The 20,692-nt window shown below is 46.0% G+C and overlaps 1 protein-coding gene across 4 annotated transcripts in view; it reads right to left on the bottom strand.

Annotated features, from left to right (window-relative positions):
* Nucleotides 1-20,692, bottom strand: part of CCAR1 (cell division cycle and apoptosis regulator 1) — a 309,834-nt gene that overhangs the window by 201,933 nt on the left and 87,209 nt on the right. For all 4 annotated transcript variants that reach the window (XM_033940771.1, XM_033940773.1, XM_033940772.1 and 1 more), the window contains one exon: nucleotides 8,470-8,663. In XM_033940771.1, coding sequence (XP_033796662.1) covers nucleotides 8,470-8,663 — 194 coding nt within the window. The remainder of the gene's footprint in view (nucleotides 1-8,469; nucleotides 8,664-20,692) is intronic.

Genomic DNA, 20,692 nt, shown 5'->3' with positions numbered 1-20,692 from the left:
TTTGCGGAGGAGCCTTAAGAAGGAGCCAGGAGCACAGGCAGCCCAGTAGAGAAATTCCTGAGGTACATTTTCTCTAATTTATTCGCGATTCATTCTCATTCTCTTTCTCTCTCTTCTCTTACAGAACACAGGAAAGAAAACAGAGAAATGGAGGCTGCAGGAATCCAGCAGGGCTACCCAGTATACTGCATCGCATGTCATATGTATGACTACCTCCCCTTTGGGAGGCGGGCATACATATGCAATCGATGCCAGGAACTGGATAGCCTGAAGAGGGAGGTCGGAAGGCTGCAGGTTAGAGTCCAGGAGCTGGAGGGACTCTGCTCAATAGAGGAACAGTGTGGGGAAACGGAGGATACTACCAGAGAGAGCCACATCACAGAACAAGTCAGAGAGCTCGAGAAGTTCATAGATGAGGCCTGGCAGATGGCAGAGGCACAGGACCACCAGCGTATCAGACGGGAACCGGCAGCTGGAGGTCAGGAACCAACAAACACCATGGGAGTGGGACCTAGCGTAGGGTCTGAAAATGCAGATGATGGTACCCAACAGGACCTGGCGGAAGGACCAGCGGAGATCCAGCAGAGCCCGGAGGACACGGACCTGAGACCAGAGAGACATCTGAGGAAGGGGAAATCTGCTGTTGTAGTAGGAGATTCAATCCTGCGAGAAGTGGACAGTCACATTGCCGGAGGAAGGGAGGACCGACTAGTGACATGTCTCCCGGGGGCAAGAACAACGGACGTCATCAGCAGAATTGATAGAATCCTGGAGGGAGCCGAGACAGAGGAGATGGCAGTTGTAATCCACATTGGAACCAACGACGTCAGCAGGAAAAATTTCAACCAGACTACACTGACTGAGCAGTTCAGGATCCTGGGGCGGAAACTGAAGCTGAGATCAAAGAGGATAGCCTTCTCGGAGATCCTACCAGTACCGAGAGCAGACGCAAGAAGACAGAGCGAACTACAAGTAATGAACGGATGGCTGAGGAGATGGTGCTGAGGAGGGATTCCACTTTGTTCGAAACTGGACGACCTTCTTGGGGAAGAACAAGTTCTACAGGAGAGATGGACTGCACCTGAGCACAGCTGGGACGAGGCAGCTGGCAAGAAACATCCAAAACGCCATAGACCTAGCTGTAAACTGAGGAGAAGGGGAAAGCCGGAAGTCGATCTGGCCTCGACACACCGGACATTGGTATCAAAAAATGATACTGAACAAGGACATTGCAAAAGAGAGCTTGGGACCGAGTGGGATCTTTTGGACAAAGGGACTGAGAGAAAATTCTTGGGCAAAGGGACTATGAGAGGCTTCTTGGATAAAGGGACTGAGGGGACACTTTTGGGCAAAGGGACCGAGTGGGAACTCTTGGACAAAGGGGCTGAGAGGGACTTTTTGGACAAAGGGACTGAGGGGACACTTTTGGGCAAAGGGACCGAGTGGGAACTCTTGGACAAAGGGGCTGGGAGGGACTTTTTGGACAAAGGGACTGGGAGGGAACTTTTAGACAAAAGGGCTGAGTGGAAATCTCCAGAAAAAAGGCCCACAGATGCAATGCAGGGGCCCAGTGCCCAAACGAACCTAACAGGCATGGTTGAAAGAGAACAATGGGAGCAAGAGGACCATCCAAAAAAGGAGATACTGGATGGGGGCAAAACGGACACGCCACGGGAGGTGGATGACCGAGTAAAGGCAAGCCAGGTGGGAGCGCCGAGCCATGGAAAGAAAACAGCAGGGCGGGCGACAAATCAGGACCTATATTGCCTCTACACAAATGCGAGGAGCCTCAGGGCCAAAATGGGAGAGCTGGAAATTATAGCCAGTCAAAAAGCCCTGGACATAATTGGAATCGCAGAAACGTGGTGGGCTGATGACAATAAATGGGATGTGGTCATACCAGGGTACAAACTTTACAGGAGAGACAGGACACACAGGAAGGGTGGAGGAATAGCGCTATACATAAAAGACTCCATACCCTCAACCAAAATGGAAACAGCAGTAAGGTCGGAAGGCTTGGAATCAATATGGGTTAAGCTACCAGGAGGATCTGGAACAGACATCAAATTGGGTCTATATATCGTCCGCCTGGCCAATCGGAAGAAATCGACCGGGACCTGGAGACGGAACTGCGGCAGGTATGCAAGAATGGAAGTGTGGTGGTGATGGGGGACTTCAACTACCCTGGGATAGACTGGAGTATCGGGCACTCAAGTTGCGAGAGAGAGACCAAATTCCTGGAAGCCACGAGGGACTGCTTCCTGGAACAGCTGGTCACGGAACCTACACGAGGAGGAGCTACTCTTGATCTAATCTTCAGTGGACTGGGGGGACCTGCAAAGGAAGTAGCGGTATCAGACCCACTGGGGAACAGCGATCACAACATGATCCAGTGCAGACTAGAACTGGGATCATCCAGGGTGAAAAGAACCACAACAACAGCGCTCAACTTCAGAAAAGGGAATTATGATGCAATGAGGAAAATGGTGGGGAAGAAACTCAACGGCAGCACAAGGAAGGTAGAGTCCGTAGAAAGCGCCTGGACCCTGCTCAAGCGTACGGTGCACGAAGCACAGAACCTGTACGTCCCCAGGTTCAGAAAAGAGTGCAAGAAAAATTGAATAAAGAACCCAGCATGGATAACGGCAGCTGTAAAAAAGGCGATCAGTAACAAGAAAGCATCGTTCAAAAAATGGAAACAGGACCAAACGCAGGCCAACCAAAAGGAACACAAGGAAAGCCAGAAGGAGTGCCACCGAGTGGTTAGGAGAGCAAAGAGGGAATATGAAGAGAGACTAGCGGGAGAGGCAAAAAATTTCAAATCATTCTTCAGGTACGTAAAGGGAAAGCAACCAGCGAGGGAGGAAGTGGGGCCCTTGGATGATGGGGATAGAAAGGGAGTAGTGAGGGAGGAAAAAGAAATAGCTGACAAGTTAAATGACTTCTTTACGTCGGTCTTCACGAGGGAGGACACATCCAACATTCCGGAACCAGAGGAAATAGAAAATGGAGATCAAGATAGCAGGCTGGTCCAATTAGAGGTGAGCCAGGAGGATGTCCTCAGGCAGATAGACAAGCTAAAGAGCGACAAGTCACCAGGTCCGGACGGCATTCACCCAAGGGTGCTCAAGGAATTAAGGAATGAAATAGCAGAGACACTTCAGCAAATATGCAACCTATCCCTAAAAACTGGAGAGATCCCGGAGGACTGGAAAATAACTAATGTCACGCCCATCTTCAAGAAGGGTTCGAGGGGCGACCCGGGAAACTATAGGCCGGTAAGCCTCACATCGGTCCCGGGAAAGATGATGGAGGCACTGATTAAGGACAGCATCTGTGACCATATCAAAAAAAATGGACAGCTAAGGTCGAGCCAGCATGGGTTCTGCAAGGGTAGGTCGTGCCTCACAAACTTGTTGTACTTCTTTGAGGGGGTAAATAACCAGGTGGACAAAGGTGAACCCATAGACATAATTTACCTAGACTTCCAGAAAGCCTTCGATAAGGTACCACATGAGCGGTTGCTCAGGAAGCTATGGAATCATGGGGTGCGCGGGGAGGTCCACCGATGGATCAAAAACTGGCTGGCAGACAGGAAGCAGAGGGTTGGTGTAAAGGGCCATTACTCGGACTGGCAAGGGGTCACGAGCGGGGTTCCTCAAGGATCGGTGCTGGGACCGCTCCTGTTTAACATATTCATTGACGACCTGGAGGCGGGAACAAAATGCGAGGTCATCAAATTCGCAGATGACACCAAACTATTCAGCAAGGTTGAAACCACGGTTGACTGCGAGAATCTCCAAAGGGATCTTACGACATCGGAAGAATGGGCGAAAAAGTGGCAAATGAGCTTCAATGTAGGGAAATGCAAGGTCATGCATATAGGGAGAAGGAACCCGATGTTCACTTACAAAATGGGGGGATCAATGCTAGGGGTCAGTAATCTGGAAAGAGACTTGGGAGTGATGGTAGACACGACATTGAAGGCGTCGGCACAATGCGCCACAGCCTCGAGGAAAGCAAACCAAATGTTAGGTATCATTAAGAAGGGTATCTCGACCAGAACGAAGGAAGTCATCCTGCCACTGTACCGGGCTATGGTGCGCCCGCATCTGGAATACTGTGTACAGTACTGGTCACCGTACCTCAAAAAGGACATGGCAATGCTTGAGGGAGTCCAGAGAAGAGCAACTAAACTGATTAAGGGTATGGAAAACCTTACATACACTGACAGACTGAAGAAGCTGGGGCTGTTCTCCCTGGAAAAGCGGAGACTCAGAGGAGATATGATAGAGACCTTCAAGATCCTGACGGGCATCGAAAAGGTTGACAAAGACAGATTTTTCAATTTGAAAGAAACCACAAGAACAAGGGGTCGCTCGATGAAATTGAAGGGGGACAGGTTTAAAACAAACGCAAGGAAGTACTTTTTCACACAGAGGGTGGTGGACACATGGAACACCCTTCCGGAGGCCGTGATAAGAAATAGCACAGTACAGGGTTTCAAGGATGACCTGGATAGGTTCCTGGAAGACAAAGGGATTGAGGGGTACAGATAAGAGCAGTGGAAGGTTTAGAGATAAGTATAGAGGTAGGCAATAAAATTAGTCAGGGACCGCTGACCAGGCAATATGCCTGATGGGCCGCTGCGTGAGCGGACCGCTGGGCTGGATGGACCTCTGGTCTGCCCCGGCAGAGGCGACTACTTATGTACTTACTTATGTACTTAATGGTCCGAAGCCATGCCAATCGACGCATAGCCACGGAACAGGCAGCAGCCCGCGCCGAAAGCTCGAATGCATCGTAAGATGATTGCATCAACTGGAGACGTAGCTGGGACAGCGAGGCAACTACTTCTTCGAATTCGAAGCAAGCCTGAGACTCAATGTAAGGTGTGAACTTCCGAAGTACAGGTAGGAAGAACTCCAAATAGGTTGCAAAATGAAAAGTATAATTGAGAACTCTGGAAGCCATCATCGAGTTCTGGTATATTCGCCTCCCAAACTTATCCATTGTCCTGCCTTCGCGACCCGGAGGAACCGAGGCGTACACCTGGGAGGGATGAGACCGCTTGAGGGAGGATTCGACCAGCAGGGATTGGTGAGAGAGTTGAGCGCCCTCGAACCCCTTGTGATGAACCGTGCGGTACCGGGCATCCAACTTGCCAGGAACCGCAGGAATAGAGAATGGAGTTTCAAAACATCTCATGAACGTTTGGTCGAGAAGTTTGTGCAGAGGCAAACGAAGAGACTCCGCAGGAGGATTAGGCAAATGCATGGTGTCGAGGTATTCCTTGGAGTACCGAGAACCAGAGTCCAGGGTAATGTCCAGGTCATCCGCCATCTGTCTGAGGAAAGAGGAGAAGGACAACTGATCTGCCAGCACAGGCCTACGAGAAGGACTGGACGACGTCGAGGCCTCTGGATCCACAGAGACCTGGGATCGACAGGGTGAATAAGAGACACTCGGCTCCTCGAACTCCGGCCCCTGCGGAGGAGACATGTCCGACGAAGAATACCCCACGCGCGGCAGCTTCTTCTGCGGTGATACTGTAGAGTGGCGCGAGGAGTCTGGACCGATGCCCCTCTCGGTGTCTGGAGGGGGATCTAGAATGACGATGCTTAGAATGGTCCCCAGACGCTTCGAACAAGCAGATGGGACTCGAGGCCGTAGAGCGCAAAGGCGGGAGATTCGACGCCTCCCGAGATGCAATCCAGGCTTGGTATGGAGTGCGGAAGAACTCTTCTTGTGATTTGCGATGCCCAGGGCTTCGATTACCCGAAGAGGGATTCCACACCTCTTCGTCCGGTGGCGTAATGGGCTCTAAAGGTGGCATGTCACTAAAGGAGGCCCGCCTCAAGGGACCGGCCGCCCATCGCCGCTCCTCCTCGCCAAGCAGCAAGAGCGACCGGCGAGGAGGAGGAGGAGGGGGCGGTCCACCCCCCGGAATCGGGACCGGGAGGTCACCCTGGATCGTTGCAATCAGCTTGGGTCCCATGGTTTGCATGAGCTCGACAAACTGAGCCTCCAAAAGGGACCGCAACGAAGCCGACAAGGAGGGATCCGCACCAAAAGGGGGGCCTCTTGCACGGTCTTCGCGCTCTTTCGTGGTCGAGTGCTTTTGCTTGGAAGCCTTCGGCACTTTGAGAACCACGGGTGGAATGGGAGGAGGCGGTACCTGGTCCGAGGAGACGGAGGAAGGCACCGGCTCCGAAGACGGGGTCGAAACCGGGACAAACGATGCCGGCTTCAGGAGACCCGGTGTTGCAGGAGTGGCGGAGGGCTTCGTAGATGCAGGCGAAGCACAAGCCGAAGTCGAAGCTGAAGGTTCCTTCGCAGCTTCCATCTTGAACATCGACTCCCACAAAAAACAGCGACGCTTAAAAGCCCGCGCTGTGAAAGTGGAACAAGGCTGGCACGATTTCGGGAAATGTTCCGGACCAAGACACTGCAGGCAGCGTCGATGAGGGTCCGTTAGCGAAATCGTGCGCTGGCACTTGCTACACTTTTTAAAACCGGTAATTGGCCGGGACATAGGCCGAAAAAGCTCCGACGATCGAAGTAGCGGGGCCTGAGCCACGCGGCCGACCCGGTCGAATCGCTGGAAGAAATTTTTTTTTTTTTTTTAGAAAAAGAAACCAAAGAAATAAAACACACGATAAAGAGTAAAACAAACCCAAAACCGCAGCAATAGAAGGCAAAAGAACGGGAATTCAGTCAGCGCAGAATTGAAGTAAAACTTCTCAGCTCTGCGGAAAGAAAAGAACTGAGGAGACACACCTGGACCATTGGGCGGGAAGGCACTGGCGCATGCGCGGTGCGGGCATCTCGAAACTTCTGAGTTTCTTCAAGCAAAATATGCTTGTGAGACATCCGTATCGGGGCTCTGTCGGATGACATCACCCGCTAGTGAGAATACCTGCCTGCTTGTCCTGGGATAAGATATATACTGGCCCAGTTTTAACGCTATGTTTTGTTTCTGGTTACAGTTCTGATCGGAGATGTTACACCCTGAGGTAGCTGAATAGTGAAACGCTGGCCACCGTCGGTGTACCGATCAACTAAGATAAGTTGAATTGTTCATCTGTCATACAGTATATACATATATATTTTTCATTACATCTTGAAGTAGTGCAGTATCTTTTTAATACAAAGGAGGTTTTTTTAGCCAGTGAGGTGAACGCTCCACCACCATTATTCCACTATTGTGGAGGTGGGAAGGCCCTTGTCTGAGGCTTTTTCCTCCATTTAAAATTGGCATTTTAAATCTGCACTTTGATCTTATCACACCATCAGACAGTGTGACCTTTGTGAAAGTGTTTTGTCACAGGTTCGGATTGAACACCTGTCGTACAGAATCCAGAGTGGATGTAACAGAATCACTATTTGGAACAGCTTTAGTTATGGGCAGTATAATTATCACAATAAATCTTGATGAAATTAAGTCTGCTTGATAGGAGTCTATTCTATAATGGAACCTACACACACAAATTCCATCCACTATAATAAAATCCTTAGCGTGCATGTGCAGTTGAAACTCCGTGCATCCGTGATCCCTGATCTGTGGCACAGTGTCCCGCATGTGCAGTAGGAGCCTTTAATAGTTTGCGACGCATGCAGCGGTTTCCCCAGCAACATTCCTGCCCCAATCTCCGACGCCAGCTGACTTCTGATGATGTCTCTCCTTCTCACCCCTGAACCAGCAACGGCAGCTGCTGCGGGGCATTTGCTAGGCTGGCCCACTTCGACAATGCGAGGCGATCTGGCCTAGGAAAATCCCCGAGGCTGCCCAGCCTAGCGGATGCTGGACAGTGAGCAGGTAAAGGAGAAGGGGTACTACTGGACAGGAGGAGCAGGGAAGGGGTGCTGCTGGACAGGGGGGAAGTAAAAGTAAGAGAGAAGGGAAGACAGACAGGGGGCAGAGAGAAAGAAAGGAAGAAAGAAATACCTAAGTCTACACTTCAATTCTAGCACCCGTTAATGTAACGGGCTAAAAAACTAGTTATAGAATATTAATGTAACCTAGTACTGGCATGCCTAACTTTTAAGCACCCACAGTTACACCAGCCATGGAGCTATAATTTAAACAAAATGTATCTAAGAATGACATTAAGTATAAATATAATTTGTGAAATCACGATGGGAGGAAAGGAAAGAGCTTGCGACAGGGCTTGTTTCGTTAGGTTTGTTTGGCCCCCTACAACCAAAAAAGGTATTATGTAGCCCTTGCCATCAGGAGTCTATCCAAAAATTTCTGTATAAAAATAATTTCTTAGATAAACTCCCTTTAAGCATCATACCAAGACACATGGTACTAAAACACCGTCTAAATGTATTTGGATTGTTGGTTTAGTAAATTTGTATTACAAAATACCAGAGCAGTGACATTTGGGACAATGACTTCCTTATCAAGTTCCTCATATCAAACATTTCCAATAATGCAGTCCTAACATATGACATACAACTTACCTAAGTTGAAAGAAGACATCTTCATCCACAAATCCAAATGTGTCATGCAGTTTATTCACCACCCCTGTGAAAACACGCTGCTTTTGTGGCTGTGTTTGCTGCTGGCTTGCCCGTGGAGCTGGGTATGACACTGTTATCTGAGCTGTTGGTTGCGGTGTAGACAGGCTAAGGCTTGTAGGAAGTGCTACAGCAGGCTACAAACAATAAAGAAAATAGGGTCAAACCATACCCATTAAGTGATTTTCTTTTAAAATTCCTGGCACTTATATGGATAACTGTTGGTTGTGTAAATTGTTATATGGCCAAAATTTATCCATTTTAAATTGAGATGGAATTTAGTTTTTTGGTGGGGCGTACAATTTGCTTAAGAGTTATGCAAACAGCAGTGAAATTTACTTTCAAGTTTAAATATATTCTTGTTTCTGCATTCAAACAAAAATAACTGTTTAAAATTATGTGTAGTATATTTGTTGAAGACGATCTTATTGCTAAAATGGACGTATATAGTACAGCACCTTCCTGTGGATCTGAAACAATGGAGTAATATTATAAGAAAACTTTTATAGGGTTTCAAAAAGCCAACAACTTTGTAACAATTATAATTATCTAGAGGGGAGGAAGGTATGGGTTTGCCAGACCTTAAAGCGTATAACATTGCATGTCATTTAAGAATGGTACGTAATTGGATGTTTCAAACTAGAGAGCTGCACGGGAACGGGGACGACGGGAATCCCGAGTGACCTATGGGGATCCCGCGGGTTCCCCCTTCGGGTCACGGGGATCCTGTGGGGATGCCCCCGAGGGTCACGGGGATCCCGTGGGGACGCCTCCTAGGGTCACGGGGATCCTGCGGGGTTCGATGCACTCGAGCCGCGAGGCTCGTCTTCTTTTCCCTACCTGCCCTGCCGCAGCACACAGCCAACCAGAAGTTTTCCACGATGTCAGCGCTGACGTCAGAGGGAGGGTTTAAGCAAAGCCCTCCCTTTCTTCCTCCGACGTCAGCGCTGACATTGTAGAAGACTTCCAGTCAGCTGTGTGCTGCGGCAGGGCAAGTAGGGAAAAGAAGACGAGCCTCGCGGTTCGAGCTCCATTTTGCTTGCAGATGAGGGCTGGGAGGTGGAACAGAAAAGAGGGGAGGGAGTGCGTTTTTGGCACAAGGCATGAACTTGGGAGAGAGGATGGAGGAAGGGAGGGAGAGAGGATGGAGGAAGGGAGGGAAAGAGGTGGGGGAGGGGGGTGTGTTTTGGACACAAGGCATGAACTTGGGAAAGAGGATGGAGGAAGAGAGGGAAAGAGATGCTAAGGTGGGGGAGGGAGTGCATTTTTGGACACAGAAGGCATGAACTTGGGAGAGAGGAAGGGAGGGAAAGAGATGGTTGTGTACACGGGAATGGAAGAAAGGGAAATTTTTGGTCATAGGGAGGGAATGAGGTACAGATGAGAGGGACAGATTGAAATGGATGCAAGAGGGAGGAATGTTGGACATAGTGGTGAAGGGAATGGAGGGAGAGATGTGACATGGTGCTGGAGAGGGGTGATAGAAGGAGAAATGTTGGGCATGGGGCTGGTGGGCAGGCACGAAAGATGAGAAAGGGATAAATGCTGGACCATGGTAGGAGGAACCAATGGACAGCAACAGAAGAATTTACAGAAGATGGGAAAGCAACAGAAGAATTTACAGAAGATGGGAAAGCGGAAAAAAAAAACTGGGCCCAACTTTATCGAAAAATAAGTCTCCAGACAACAAAGGTAAAAAATGGAATTTATTGACTAAAATATGTTAGCTTTGGGAAATGTATATAGCAGATGTCTTTGTATTGGGTTCAAAAGAAAAGGAAATGCATTTCTGGTTTTATTTCTACAGTGTTGAAGTACTTGCTGACCCTTGCTGTGACTGGTGGGGATCCCCAAGCACCGCCAGCAGAGGACCTCCTCTAGAGACAGCCAGAACTCCCCTCCACCAAGCACAGCAGTCGCTGACAACATCCATGAGCCACTGAGGTGCCAGCATCTGTGACTCAGGGATGCTACTGTTGCCTGTCAAGCTTGGCAAAAGGGACCCCCGGCCAACTGCAAAGGAAGTCCTTAGCTGACAGCTTGGGGGTTCTCATCAGCTGAGTATTTATATTTACATTAGAGGCTCTGGTAGAAACCCATTTACAAAGTATGTATTCTTCCCAATTAATATTTCCAAATTAATAAAGTCTCTTTGTTTATTTGTAAATGGGTCTCTACCAGAGCCTTTAATTCAGTAGCATAATTAAATGACAGGGTCGGAGGAGATTCCTCACGGGGACGGGTGGGGATGGAGGGGATTCCTCGCGGGGACAAGTGGGATTTTGGCGGGGACGGGTGGGATTTCTGTCCCCGCGCAACTCTCTATTTCAAACCTCATATTATTGTGACTTAGCTTTTGAAAAGAATCTGACTGATAGAAGGAAGAAGGATTCCAAGATGGCCGCGGTACAGAAGTGCTGAGAGAATCGCGCCACTCAGAACTTTTTCTTTAGTGCATTACTCTGGCTCTAGTAGCCTACCTTTAAGATGCCGAAGAGGCGAGGCAGGAGTGCCGCTAGTGCCTCGCAGCATCCCGACGTCTCGACCTTCGGCAATATCGAAGAGTGTTTGCGGAGGATGCAGGGAGCAGTAATTGCAATGCCAGAAGCCAGCCCGTTGAGGGCACCTGGTCTTGACAAAACCAGAGTCACTTCTCCTGGGTCAGACATCACGCTTAGCCCCGATGTGAGAGCCCCACCCCCGCAACCCCGAGTTACCAGCTCTCCAGAGGTAGAGGAAACCCCGGAGATAGGGGAGGAACTCTCCCCAGAGGCGAGAAGTCCACCGTTGGAGAGTTTGGAAACAGAGCCCCTAGTTCAGGGTGCATCTGTAGGAGAAACCGGGGGAAAGTCAGCTACCGGAGGTGAAGGAAATCAGCTGGAATAAAGTCAAGAATCAGCTTCTACAGACGGTGAGCATTTCTATACTCAGCAAAGGCTTTTAATACTGGATAAACCAGCACAAGTGACTCTTGAGTCCTTATGGGATTTAATTACAAACTTTACAAAGACTATCAGCCCCAATTTCCAATACGTTGAAGCAAAATTGATTCAACATACTAAAGAGCTTAAAAGAGGATCTGACAGTTTCAAAATCTTCTGTTCAGAAGCTTGATCAGGTACTATTATTAACTAAACAAGTACAGCAGTCCCTTGTTAAAGATCAAGTGAATCTTAGGAAGAAGTTAGAAACATTGGAGAACAACGCAAGGAATAATAATCTGAGATTAATTAACTTTCCAAGATTAACTATGGTTACTCCTAGGGAGATGCTTAGGAGATACCTGGTGGAAATTCTACAAATTCCAGAGGAAACATTGCCACCTTTTCCCCAAGTGCATTATTTGCCTAATAAAGGAGGGAATCAACTACAGATTAAACTAACTGATCAAGCACCATTAAATGTTTCGGATATTTTGGAAACATCAGACAGAGATATTGCTATACCATCCACGATGATATTAACAGTAGCTCTTTTGATTGATAAAATATGGATATTGAAGCTTTTCTTCAAAAATAAACAGAAAGAATTTCTTGGGTGTAAAATTCCCGATCTTTCAAGGGAAACTCAAAAGCGTCGTAGAGAATTTATTCTCCTGAGACCAGGAGTCACTTCACTGGGGGCAACATTTTATTGAGACACCCTTGCAAGTGTATTATTTGCCACAGTTCAGTTAAATACGTTTTCTTTGAACCCCAGCAACTAAGTGCTTTTTTGACAATGTCCCGGCTAGATGAAGGAAAATCAAGTGCTCAATAGTTATATAGATGCTCCTACCTCAGCACCATCTGTAGTCATCTTGCTATATTATAATATATTTTCCTTTATTTTTCATCTATGTGTAACCTTGGAATCCTAGGTTGAGGACTTGAGCGACTTAGTCAATTTTTTTCTTAATTTTTAAACTTTCTTTGTAAATGGTATTAAGGTATGATTTACACTATATGAAGTACTTTCTGACTAATTCACTTTCTGTCCAAGTGTTTGTTTACTTGATCTGTAAATAATGAAACTTATAAATAAATAAAAGAATCTGACTGGTGAGTTACACCCGGCTTACATAATACATGCAAAAGCAGCCAAATTAACGACTATCCTGAAGAAACATCCCCTGCTTAAATCCCTACAATGGGCATGGTGGTAGTTTCATAACCATTATAAATTATATGCCTACAGTTTGTGATATCTACCCATACCAGGTAATGAGGATTTTCCACCGGTATGTTCGGATGGCAACTTTTTGCACTGGGCTACCAAGGGTCTCATGTTTTGGAGGAGGAGAAGGTATTGTTGATATCTTATGAAGTCTTACAGAATACTCATACTATGAAATCACAGGACTGGTATACATATCTCCAACTGCAACATTATGTTCTCTCACTTCTCAAGAACAATAAGTGGGATTTTATTGAAACTGATATTGATGATCATTGGCCAGTACTGACAATTAAAAAAAGGGGATTGCTTCCTGGAACAAATGGTAAAAGAGCCGACAAGAGGCAACGCCACCTTGGACTTGGTCCTAAATGGCCTCACGGGACCGATAACAGAAGTGGAAGTCATGGTTCCACTGGGAACGAGTGATCACAATGTAATCAACTTTAAACTTGACATCGGGAAAGGGAAACATGCCAAAACCTTAACCACCACCTTGAACTTTAAAAAGGGTAAATACGATCGCATGAGAGCCATGGTAGAAAAACGACTCGAGAAGATGGTGGACAAACTCGAAACGGTAGATCAGGCATGGTCCCTACTGAAAAATACTATCACAGAAGCACAAGATCTCTACATTCCGAGGATTTCCAAAGATCGGAGAACAAAGAGCAAAAGAGAACCGGCATGGCTTACCATAAAGGTGAAGGAAGCCATAAAAGAAAAGAAGGACTCTTTCAAAAAATGGAAATGCATAAAGACAACCGAAGCCTGGAACAAACATAAAGATGATCAGAAGAAATGTCACAAGGCGGTGAGGGATGCAAAACAGGAATATGAGGAAAAAATAGCCCAGGAGGCCAAAAACTTCAAGCCCTTCTTTAGATACGTGAAAGGGAAAAAACCTGCAAAAGAGGCAGTGGGACCCCTGGACGACCAGGGAAGAAAAGGGTACATCAAGGAAGATAAACAAATCGCAGACAAACTAAATTCCTTCTTTGCGTCCGTCTTTACGAAGGAGGACACCTCAACAATACCTGAAGCGGAGAAAGTGTTTGCAGGAGAAATAGAAGACAGCCTCACCACAGTTGAAGTGGACTTAGACCAGATATACTATCAGATCGACAAACTTAAAAGTGACAAATCCCCTGGACCGGATGGAATTCACCCGAGAGTCTTAAAGGAATTGAAGGTTGAAATCGGAGAGTTATTGCAAAAACTTGCAAACCTGACAATCAGAACTGGACAGATACCGGACGACTGGAGGATAGCGAACGTCACCCCAATTTTCAAAAAAGGAACGAGAGGGGAACCGGGCAACTATAGACCTGTGAGTCTTACGTCTGTCCCCGGCAAGATGGTTGAAGCACTGATCAAGGATAGCATAGTCCGGCACTTGGACGCACACGACTTGATGAAACCCAGTCAACATGGATTCAGGAAAGGGAAATCATGTTTGACGAATTTACTCCAATTTTTTGAGACCGTGAACGAGCAAATTGATAGTGGGAAGCCGGTGGACATAATATACTTGGACTTCCAGAAAGCGTTCGACAAAGTTCCACACGAAAGACTTCTCAGGAAACTACAATGCCATGGCATAGAGGGGGATATACAAAGATGGATAGGCAAATGGCTGGAAAACCGAAAGCAGAGAGTGGGCATAAATGGGAAGTTCTCCGACTGGGAGAAAGTGACTAGTGGTGTACCCCAGGGCTCGGTACTTGTGCCGATCCTTTTTAATATTTATATCAATGACCTGGAGGAAGGAACATCCAGTGAGATCATCAAGTTTGCAGACGATACAAAACTATGCCGGGCGATCAGATCGCAGGAGGATAGAGAGAAACTCCAGAGTGACTTGTGTCGGTTAGAAACATGGGCGGAGAAATGGCAGATGAAGTTCAATGTGGAGAAATGCAAGGTAATGCATTTAGGCAATAAGAATAAGGAATACGAGTATACAATGTTAGGTGCAACTCTGGGGAAGAGTGAACAAGAAAAGGACCTGGGTGTACTGATAGATAGGACCCTGAAGCCGTCGGCACAATGCGCGGCAGCGGCAAAGAAGGCAAATAGAATGTTGGGCATGATAAAGAAAGGAATCTCGAGTAGATCGGAGAAAGTTATAATGCCGCTTTATAGGGCAATGGTCAGACCACACTTGGAATACTGCGTCCAACATTGGTCTCCTTACCTAAAGAAGGATATAAAACTGCTGGAGAGGGTGCAGAGACGAGCAACAAAACTGGTGAAGGGTATGGAGAATCTGGAATACGAGGACAGACTTATAACACTAGGATTGTTCTCCCTTGAGAAAAGGAGACTGCGTGGGGATATGATCGAGACCTTCAAAATACTGAAAGGAATCGACAAAATAGAGCAGAGAAGATTATTTACATTGTCCAATTTGACACGGACTAGAGGACATGTAATGAAGCTAAGGGGGGACAGGTTCAGGACTAACGTCAGGAAGTTCTGCTTCACTCAGAGAGTGGTTGACACCTGGAATGCCCTCCCAGAGGAGATTATTGCGGAATCAACCGTCCTAGGCTTCAAGAGCAAACTAGATGCATATCTCCTTAAGAGAGGCATATAAGGATATGGTGGACTATAAATTACGCCAGGTGTACACCTGGCAGGGCCTCCGCGTGTGCGGATCGCCGGACTTGATGGACCGAAGGTCTGATCCGGAGATGGCAGTTCTTATGTTCTTATGACTGGTGGGTATAAGAACATAAGAAGTTGCCTCCACTGGGTCAGACTAGAGGTCCATCGCGCCCAGCGGTCCGCTCCCGCGGCGGCCCATCAGGTCCATGACCTGTGAAGTGGTTCCTGATCATTTCTATAACCTACCTCTACTTCTATCTGTACCCCTCAATCCCCTTATCCTTTAAGAACCTATCCAAACCTTCCTTGAACCCCTGTAATGTGCTCTGGCTTATCACAACCTCCGGAAGCGTATTCCATGCGTCCACTACCCTCTGGGTAAAAAAGAACTTCCTAGCATTTGTTCTAAACCTGTCCCCTTTCAGTTTCTCTGAGTGACCCCTGGTACTTGTGGTTCCCCACAGTCTGAAGAATCTGTCCGTCTACCTTCTCTATGCCCTTCAGGATTTTGAAGGTTTCTATCATGTCCCCTCTAAGTCTCCGCTTTTCCAGGGAGAACAACCCCAGCATGTTCAACCTGTCAGCGTATGAAAAGTTTTCCATACCTTTTATCAGTTTAGTCGCTCTTCTCTGGACCCCCTCAAGTACTGCCATGTCCTTATTGAGGTGCGGCGACCAGTACTGGACACAATATTCCAGATGTGGGCTCACCATTGCACGATACAGCGGCATGATGACTTCCTTCATCCTGGTTGTGATACCCTTTTTAATGATACCCAACATTCTGTTCGCTTTCTTTGAGGCTGTCGCACACTGTGCCGATGCTTTCAATGTTGAGTCCACCATCACCCCCAGGTCTCTTTCAAGGTTGCTCACTCCTAGCAATGATCCCCCCATTTTGTAGCTGAACATCGGATTTTTTTTTCCCTACATGCATGACCTTGCATTTCTCTATGTTAAAACTCATTTGCCACCTTTTTGCCCATTCTTCCAGTCTCGTTAGGTCCCTTTGCAGGTCTTCACAGTCTTCCGTTGTTCTAACCCTGCTGCAGAGTTTGGTGTCATCAGCAAATTTAATAACCTCACATTTCGTCCCCGTCTCCAGGTCGTTAATAAATATATTGAACAGGAGCGGTCCCAGCACCGACCCCTGTGGAACTCCGCTCGTGACCCATTGCCAGTCTGAGTAATGGCCCTTTACTCCAACCCTCTGCCTGCCAGCCAGTGTTTGATCCATCGGTGGATATCCCCTTGCACCCCGTGGCTCCACAGCTTCTTAAGTAGCCATTCGTGAGGTACCTTGTCGAGGGCTTTTTGGAAGTCAAGGTAAATGATGTCTATGGATTCCCCCTTATCCATCTGGCTGTTTATTCCCTCAAAAAAGTACAGTAAGTTCGTGAGGCACGACCTTCCCTTGCAGAAGCCATGCTGGCTCGCTTTCAGTTGTCCCTTGTTTTCTATGTGATCGCAGATTGTGTCTTTGACCAGTGCTTCCATCATCTTTCCCGGGACCGAGGTCAAGCTCACCCGTCTGTAGTTTCCCGGGTCACCCCTTGATCCCTTCTTAAAGATGGGCGTGACATTTGCTATTTTCCAGTCCTCTGGGATCTCCCCAGTTTTTAAGGTTAGGTTACATATTTGGTGAAGTGTTTCGGCTATTTCGTTTCTCAGCTCTTTTAGTACCCTTGGGTGGATGCCGTCCGGACCTGGTGATTTGTCGCTCTTCAGTCTGTCTATCTGTCGGAGGACATCCTCTCGGCTTACCTCTAGTTGGACCAGCTTTTCATCATGGACTCCGTTTATGATCTCCTCGGGTTCTGGGATATTGGATGTGTCTTCTCTCGTGAAGACTGATGAGAAGAACTTGTTTAACCTGTCAGCTATCTCTTTTTCCTCCTTTACCACTCCCTTCCTGTCTCCATCGTCCAACAGTCCCACTTCCTCCCTGGCTGGTTGTTTCCCCTTCACATACCTGAAGAATGGTTTGAAGTTTCTTGCTTCCCCCGCCAGTCTCTCCTCATATTCCCTTTTCGCTTTCCTAACCACTCGGTGACAGTTTTTTTGGTGCCTTTTGTGCTCCTTCTGGTTTTCTTTTGTTTGGTCCTTTTTCCATTTTCTAAAAGATGTTTTCTTGTCACCTATCGCCTTTTTCACTGCATTTGTTATCCACGCTGGGGTTTTTGTGCGATTTTTTTTGCACCCTTTCCTAAACCTGGGGGTATGATGTATAGGATCTGATAGAATCTCAGGGACTTCATTCTTTACATAGGGTAGTATCCCTGTGGATTAATGATTTTAGCTATTATGATATTGAAAAGTTTTGGGAGAGCTTATATATGGCACCGAAATTGGTGCAAAGTATGTTGCTGCAGGAACTCCACTATAAATTTCTGTTATGCATGTATATCCATCCATCTAGGACAAAAAAAAGATGGGTCTCTCCTCAGATGGGACCTGTCTGAAATGCGGAGCAATTGAAGCTTCTTATAAACATTATGTATGGGACTGTACACATATACAGCACTTTTGGACCGCAGTGTGCACTTATTTGAGTGTTTTGTATAGTGAAGCGTAGACCCCCAACTCCTGCTATTTGCCTGTTGGATGATACCTCAGATATACATGATGGGACCAGAGCTACAGGCCTTTTTCTAAACAAATCTGCTCTATTCGTCAAGCGCTGTATATTGCAACAATGGATACATACTGCTTCCCCAACTTTGACCCAGTGGAAGAACCATATGCATGAACTGTTGCGTATGGAAAAACAATCAGTGCTGTTACAAGCAAACAAGAGCAGAGGAGGTTTCTGAAACTGTGGATGCCTTACCAACAAGACTCTGATCTACCATATTAAATAGTTTAGAGACATTATAATAATGCTGTCATTCTTGCTACCATGATAATCAACAACTATGGATCAGACAAGTGGGACTGGGGAAAGGGGTTGATAGGGTACAGCATTCAGAAAGGTGTATTTCCAAGTGGATGTGAAATCTGGAAGCAGAGGAGGTATAAAGTTAGCACTGTTACTTCATTAACATGAGTCTTCATTACCCTATCTTTTGAAGGGGTTCAGCAGTGGTGTTTCGGTTCCCTGACGCAGTACCAAAACATGCACGTCGGAACCAGTGATTTTTCAAGCTAAGTTTTACTTCATTATGAGTTTCATATATGACCTGATTAAGTCATAACCTGTATGGTTTTGTGGAATCCAACCATAGACATATATCAACATTGTGACACTGTATTGAACTATATAAATACAAAATACTAAACCCAAGTGATTTAGTATACAAGATATAACAACAAAATATTAACTCACTTAATGAGGTCAGTGCATATCCCTACAACCACTTTTTTAAGACTTTTTATCTCTTTTATTTTATTTTAATTCAGGAAAGGCCTCAGAAAAGGAGCCTATGCAGTCTTATCATAGACCTGGATGTTCTGCATAGTTTTAAGATGCTCCGAGCTCCAGTCATAGGTCCCAAAAACCTGAATCTATTTTTAATTTTATATACAATACTGTATTGAACTATGCAATGATTGGGTGGTGAGGCAGTATTATAGCCTTCATATTTCTGAGCATATATCCTTATACCAATCAACAGTGTTCACTTTTCCTTATTAAGATCATTTGGAGTGACTTTTTTGTTTGCACTAGTCCTCTTTAGTCGTTCACCTTTTATATTAGGTGGAGGAGTCTGGCCTCTTATTGTCTTTTTGACTGGTTAATCAGAGGCATAATACCACTGGTACCCTGGTCCCGTGAACTAGTGCTGCCCAATTCAGAAAAAAAAAAATTTCGATTCGATTCAGCCTACTGAATCGATTTTTCGATTTGATTCGATTTTCCTGCCCAAGTGGATGTTTTTTTTCAAATATCCTAGTGGATATTTTATAGCCTCTTCACCCCCTTTGCCCTCTCCTACCCACACTGGTGCTGTGGTGTCCTCCAGGAATTTGTTCAAACCTTTCTTAAAACCAGCTACGCTATCCACTTTTACCATAACCTCTGGCAATGCATGCTGGCTGCTCTGTGAGGAGGGACCAAACCCTAGAGTTAGCTTGAGTAGACACTAAGTCAATGTTCAAAGATTGTGATATGGTTGTTCTATGTGAATTTTTCATTTTGCCCGTGTGCTTTTTCTTCTCAAAGAGCACATATTTTTGGAGAGGTGTTATTTGGGGGTTTTGATGAAAAGATTGGAATATACAGTACATACAGGGCAGGATTAAGTCTTCGAGGGCCCCTAGGCACACAAATACACTGGGCCCCCTGGCCCTGCCCACTCATGTCCCATCCTGCCCTGCCCCCATTTACCTGTTTTCTTATTTTTTAATGCTTTTTATTAACTGATTGTATATATCCCTTTTTTTATTGTAATAAATCTACAATGAATCAATAAAAAATAGTTTGTTTCATTCAAAATGAGCAATAATGACTTTCCATGCACGTAGATAGCGTTTTTTAGTGCTGGGAGCTGCACTGATTGCCTTGCGCTGCTCCCGACGCTCATAGGAACTCCTGGCGTTAAAAACTGCTAGCGCAGTTTAGTAAAAGGGTATCATAATATAGATCAGTGATTCCCAACCCTGTCCTGGAGGACCACCAGGCCAATCGGGTTTTCAGGCTAGCCCTAATGAATATGCATGAGAGAGATTTGCATATGATGGAAGTGATAGGCATGCAAATTTGCTTCATGCATATTCATTAGGGCTAGCCTGAAAACCCAATTGGCCTGGTGTTCCTCCAGGACAGGGTTGGGAACCACTGATATAGATAAATAATAAACCAATAGGACAAATCACTTATGATTATAATCATAATAAAAAGCAAAATACCAAAGAATTAACAGACTACAGGAGAGGAAAACAGGGAGTTTACTGTATGTGAAGATGGAAGAATAGATAAGATGACACAGAAGTAGTGCATAGTGAATGAGTAGACCATGAAGATTGTTAACAATGAGCACCATAAGTGCCATATCGATTAAACTAGTGAGAAAAAGGCAAAAAAAAAGATAATACCTTGTAGAATAGCAGAGTACAGAACTTACTGCTAAAAAACTCTGCAAGCATATAAGGAGGAAGAAACTGGTAAATTCTGTCAGTATGTAAAAAGACTAAAACTAAAAATGAATAGAGGGGAGATTAAACTAACCAAATTATAACATCAAAGAGTCCCTTACTTAAATAAAAAATGGTGGTGCTATGGGACAGTACAAAATGAAATTGAAACAAAAAAATAACAAAAATAAAGGTGGGAACGTAGATAAATGAAAATGCCATATGTATTCAAAACCCATAGCTATTACTTTTAACTGATAGACCATATGAAGAGCCGCTGGTAAAGCCCCCCAAAAAGAGCAATAAAAAACCTGCATACCATGTTGCA

Source organism: Geotrypetes seraphini, chromosome 4 (assembly GCF_902459505.1).
Source record: "Geotrypetes seraphini chromosome 4, aGeoSer1.1, whole genome shotgun sequence".
Taxonomy (NCBI): domain Eukaryota; kingdom Metazoa; phylum Chordata; class Amphibia; order Gymnophiona; family Dermophiidae; genus Geotrypetes; species Geotrypetes seraphini.
Note: the sequence above shows the minus strand (reverse complement) of the source record. Positions and strands in the feature narration are given on the sequence as shown.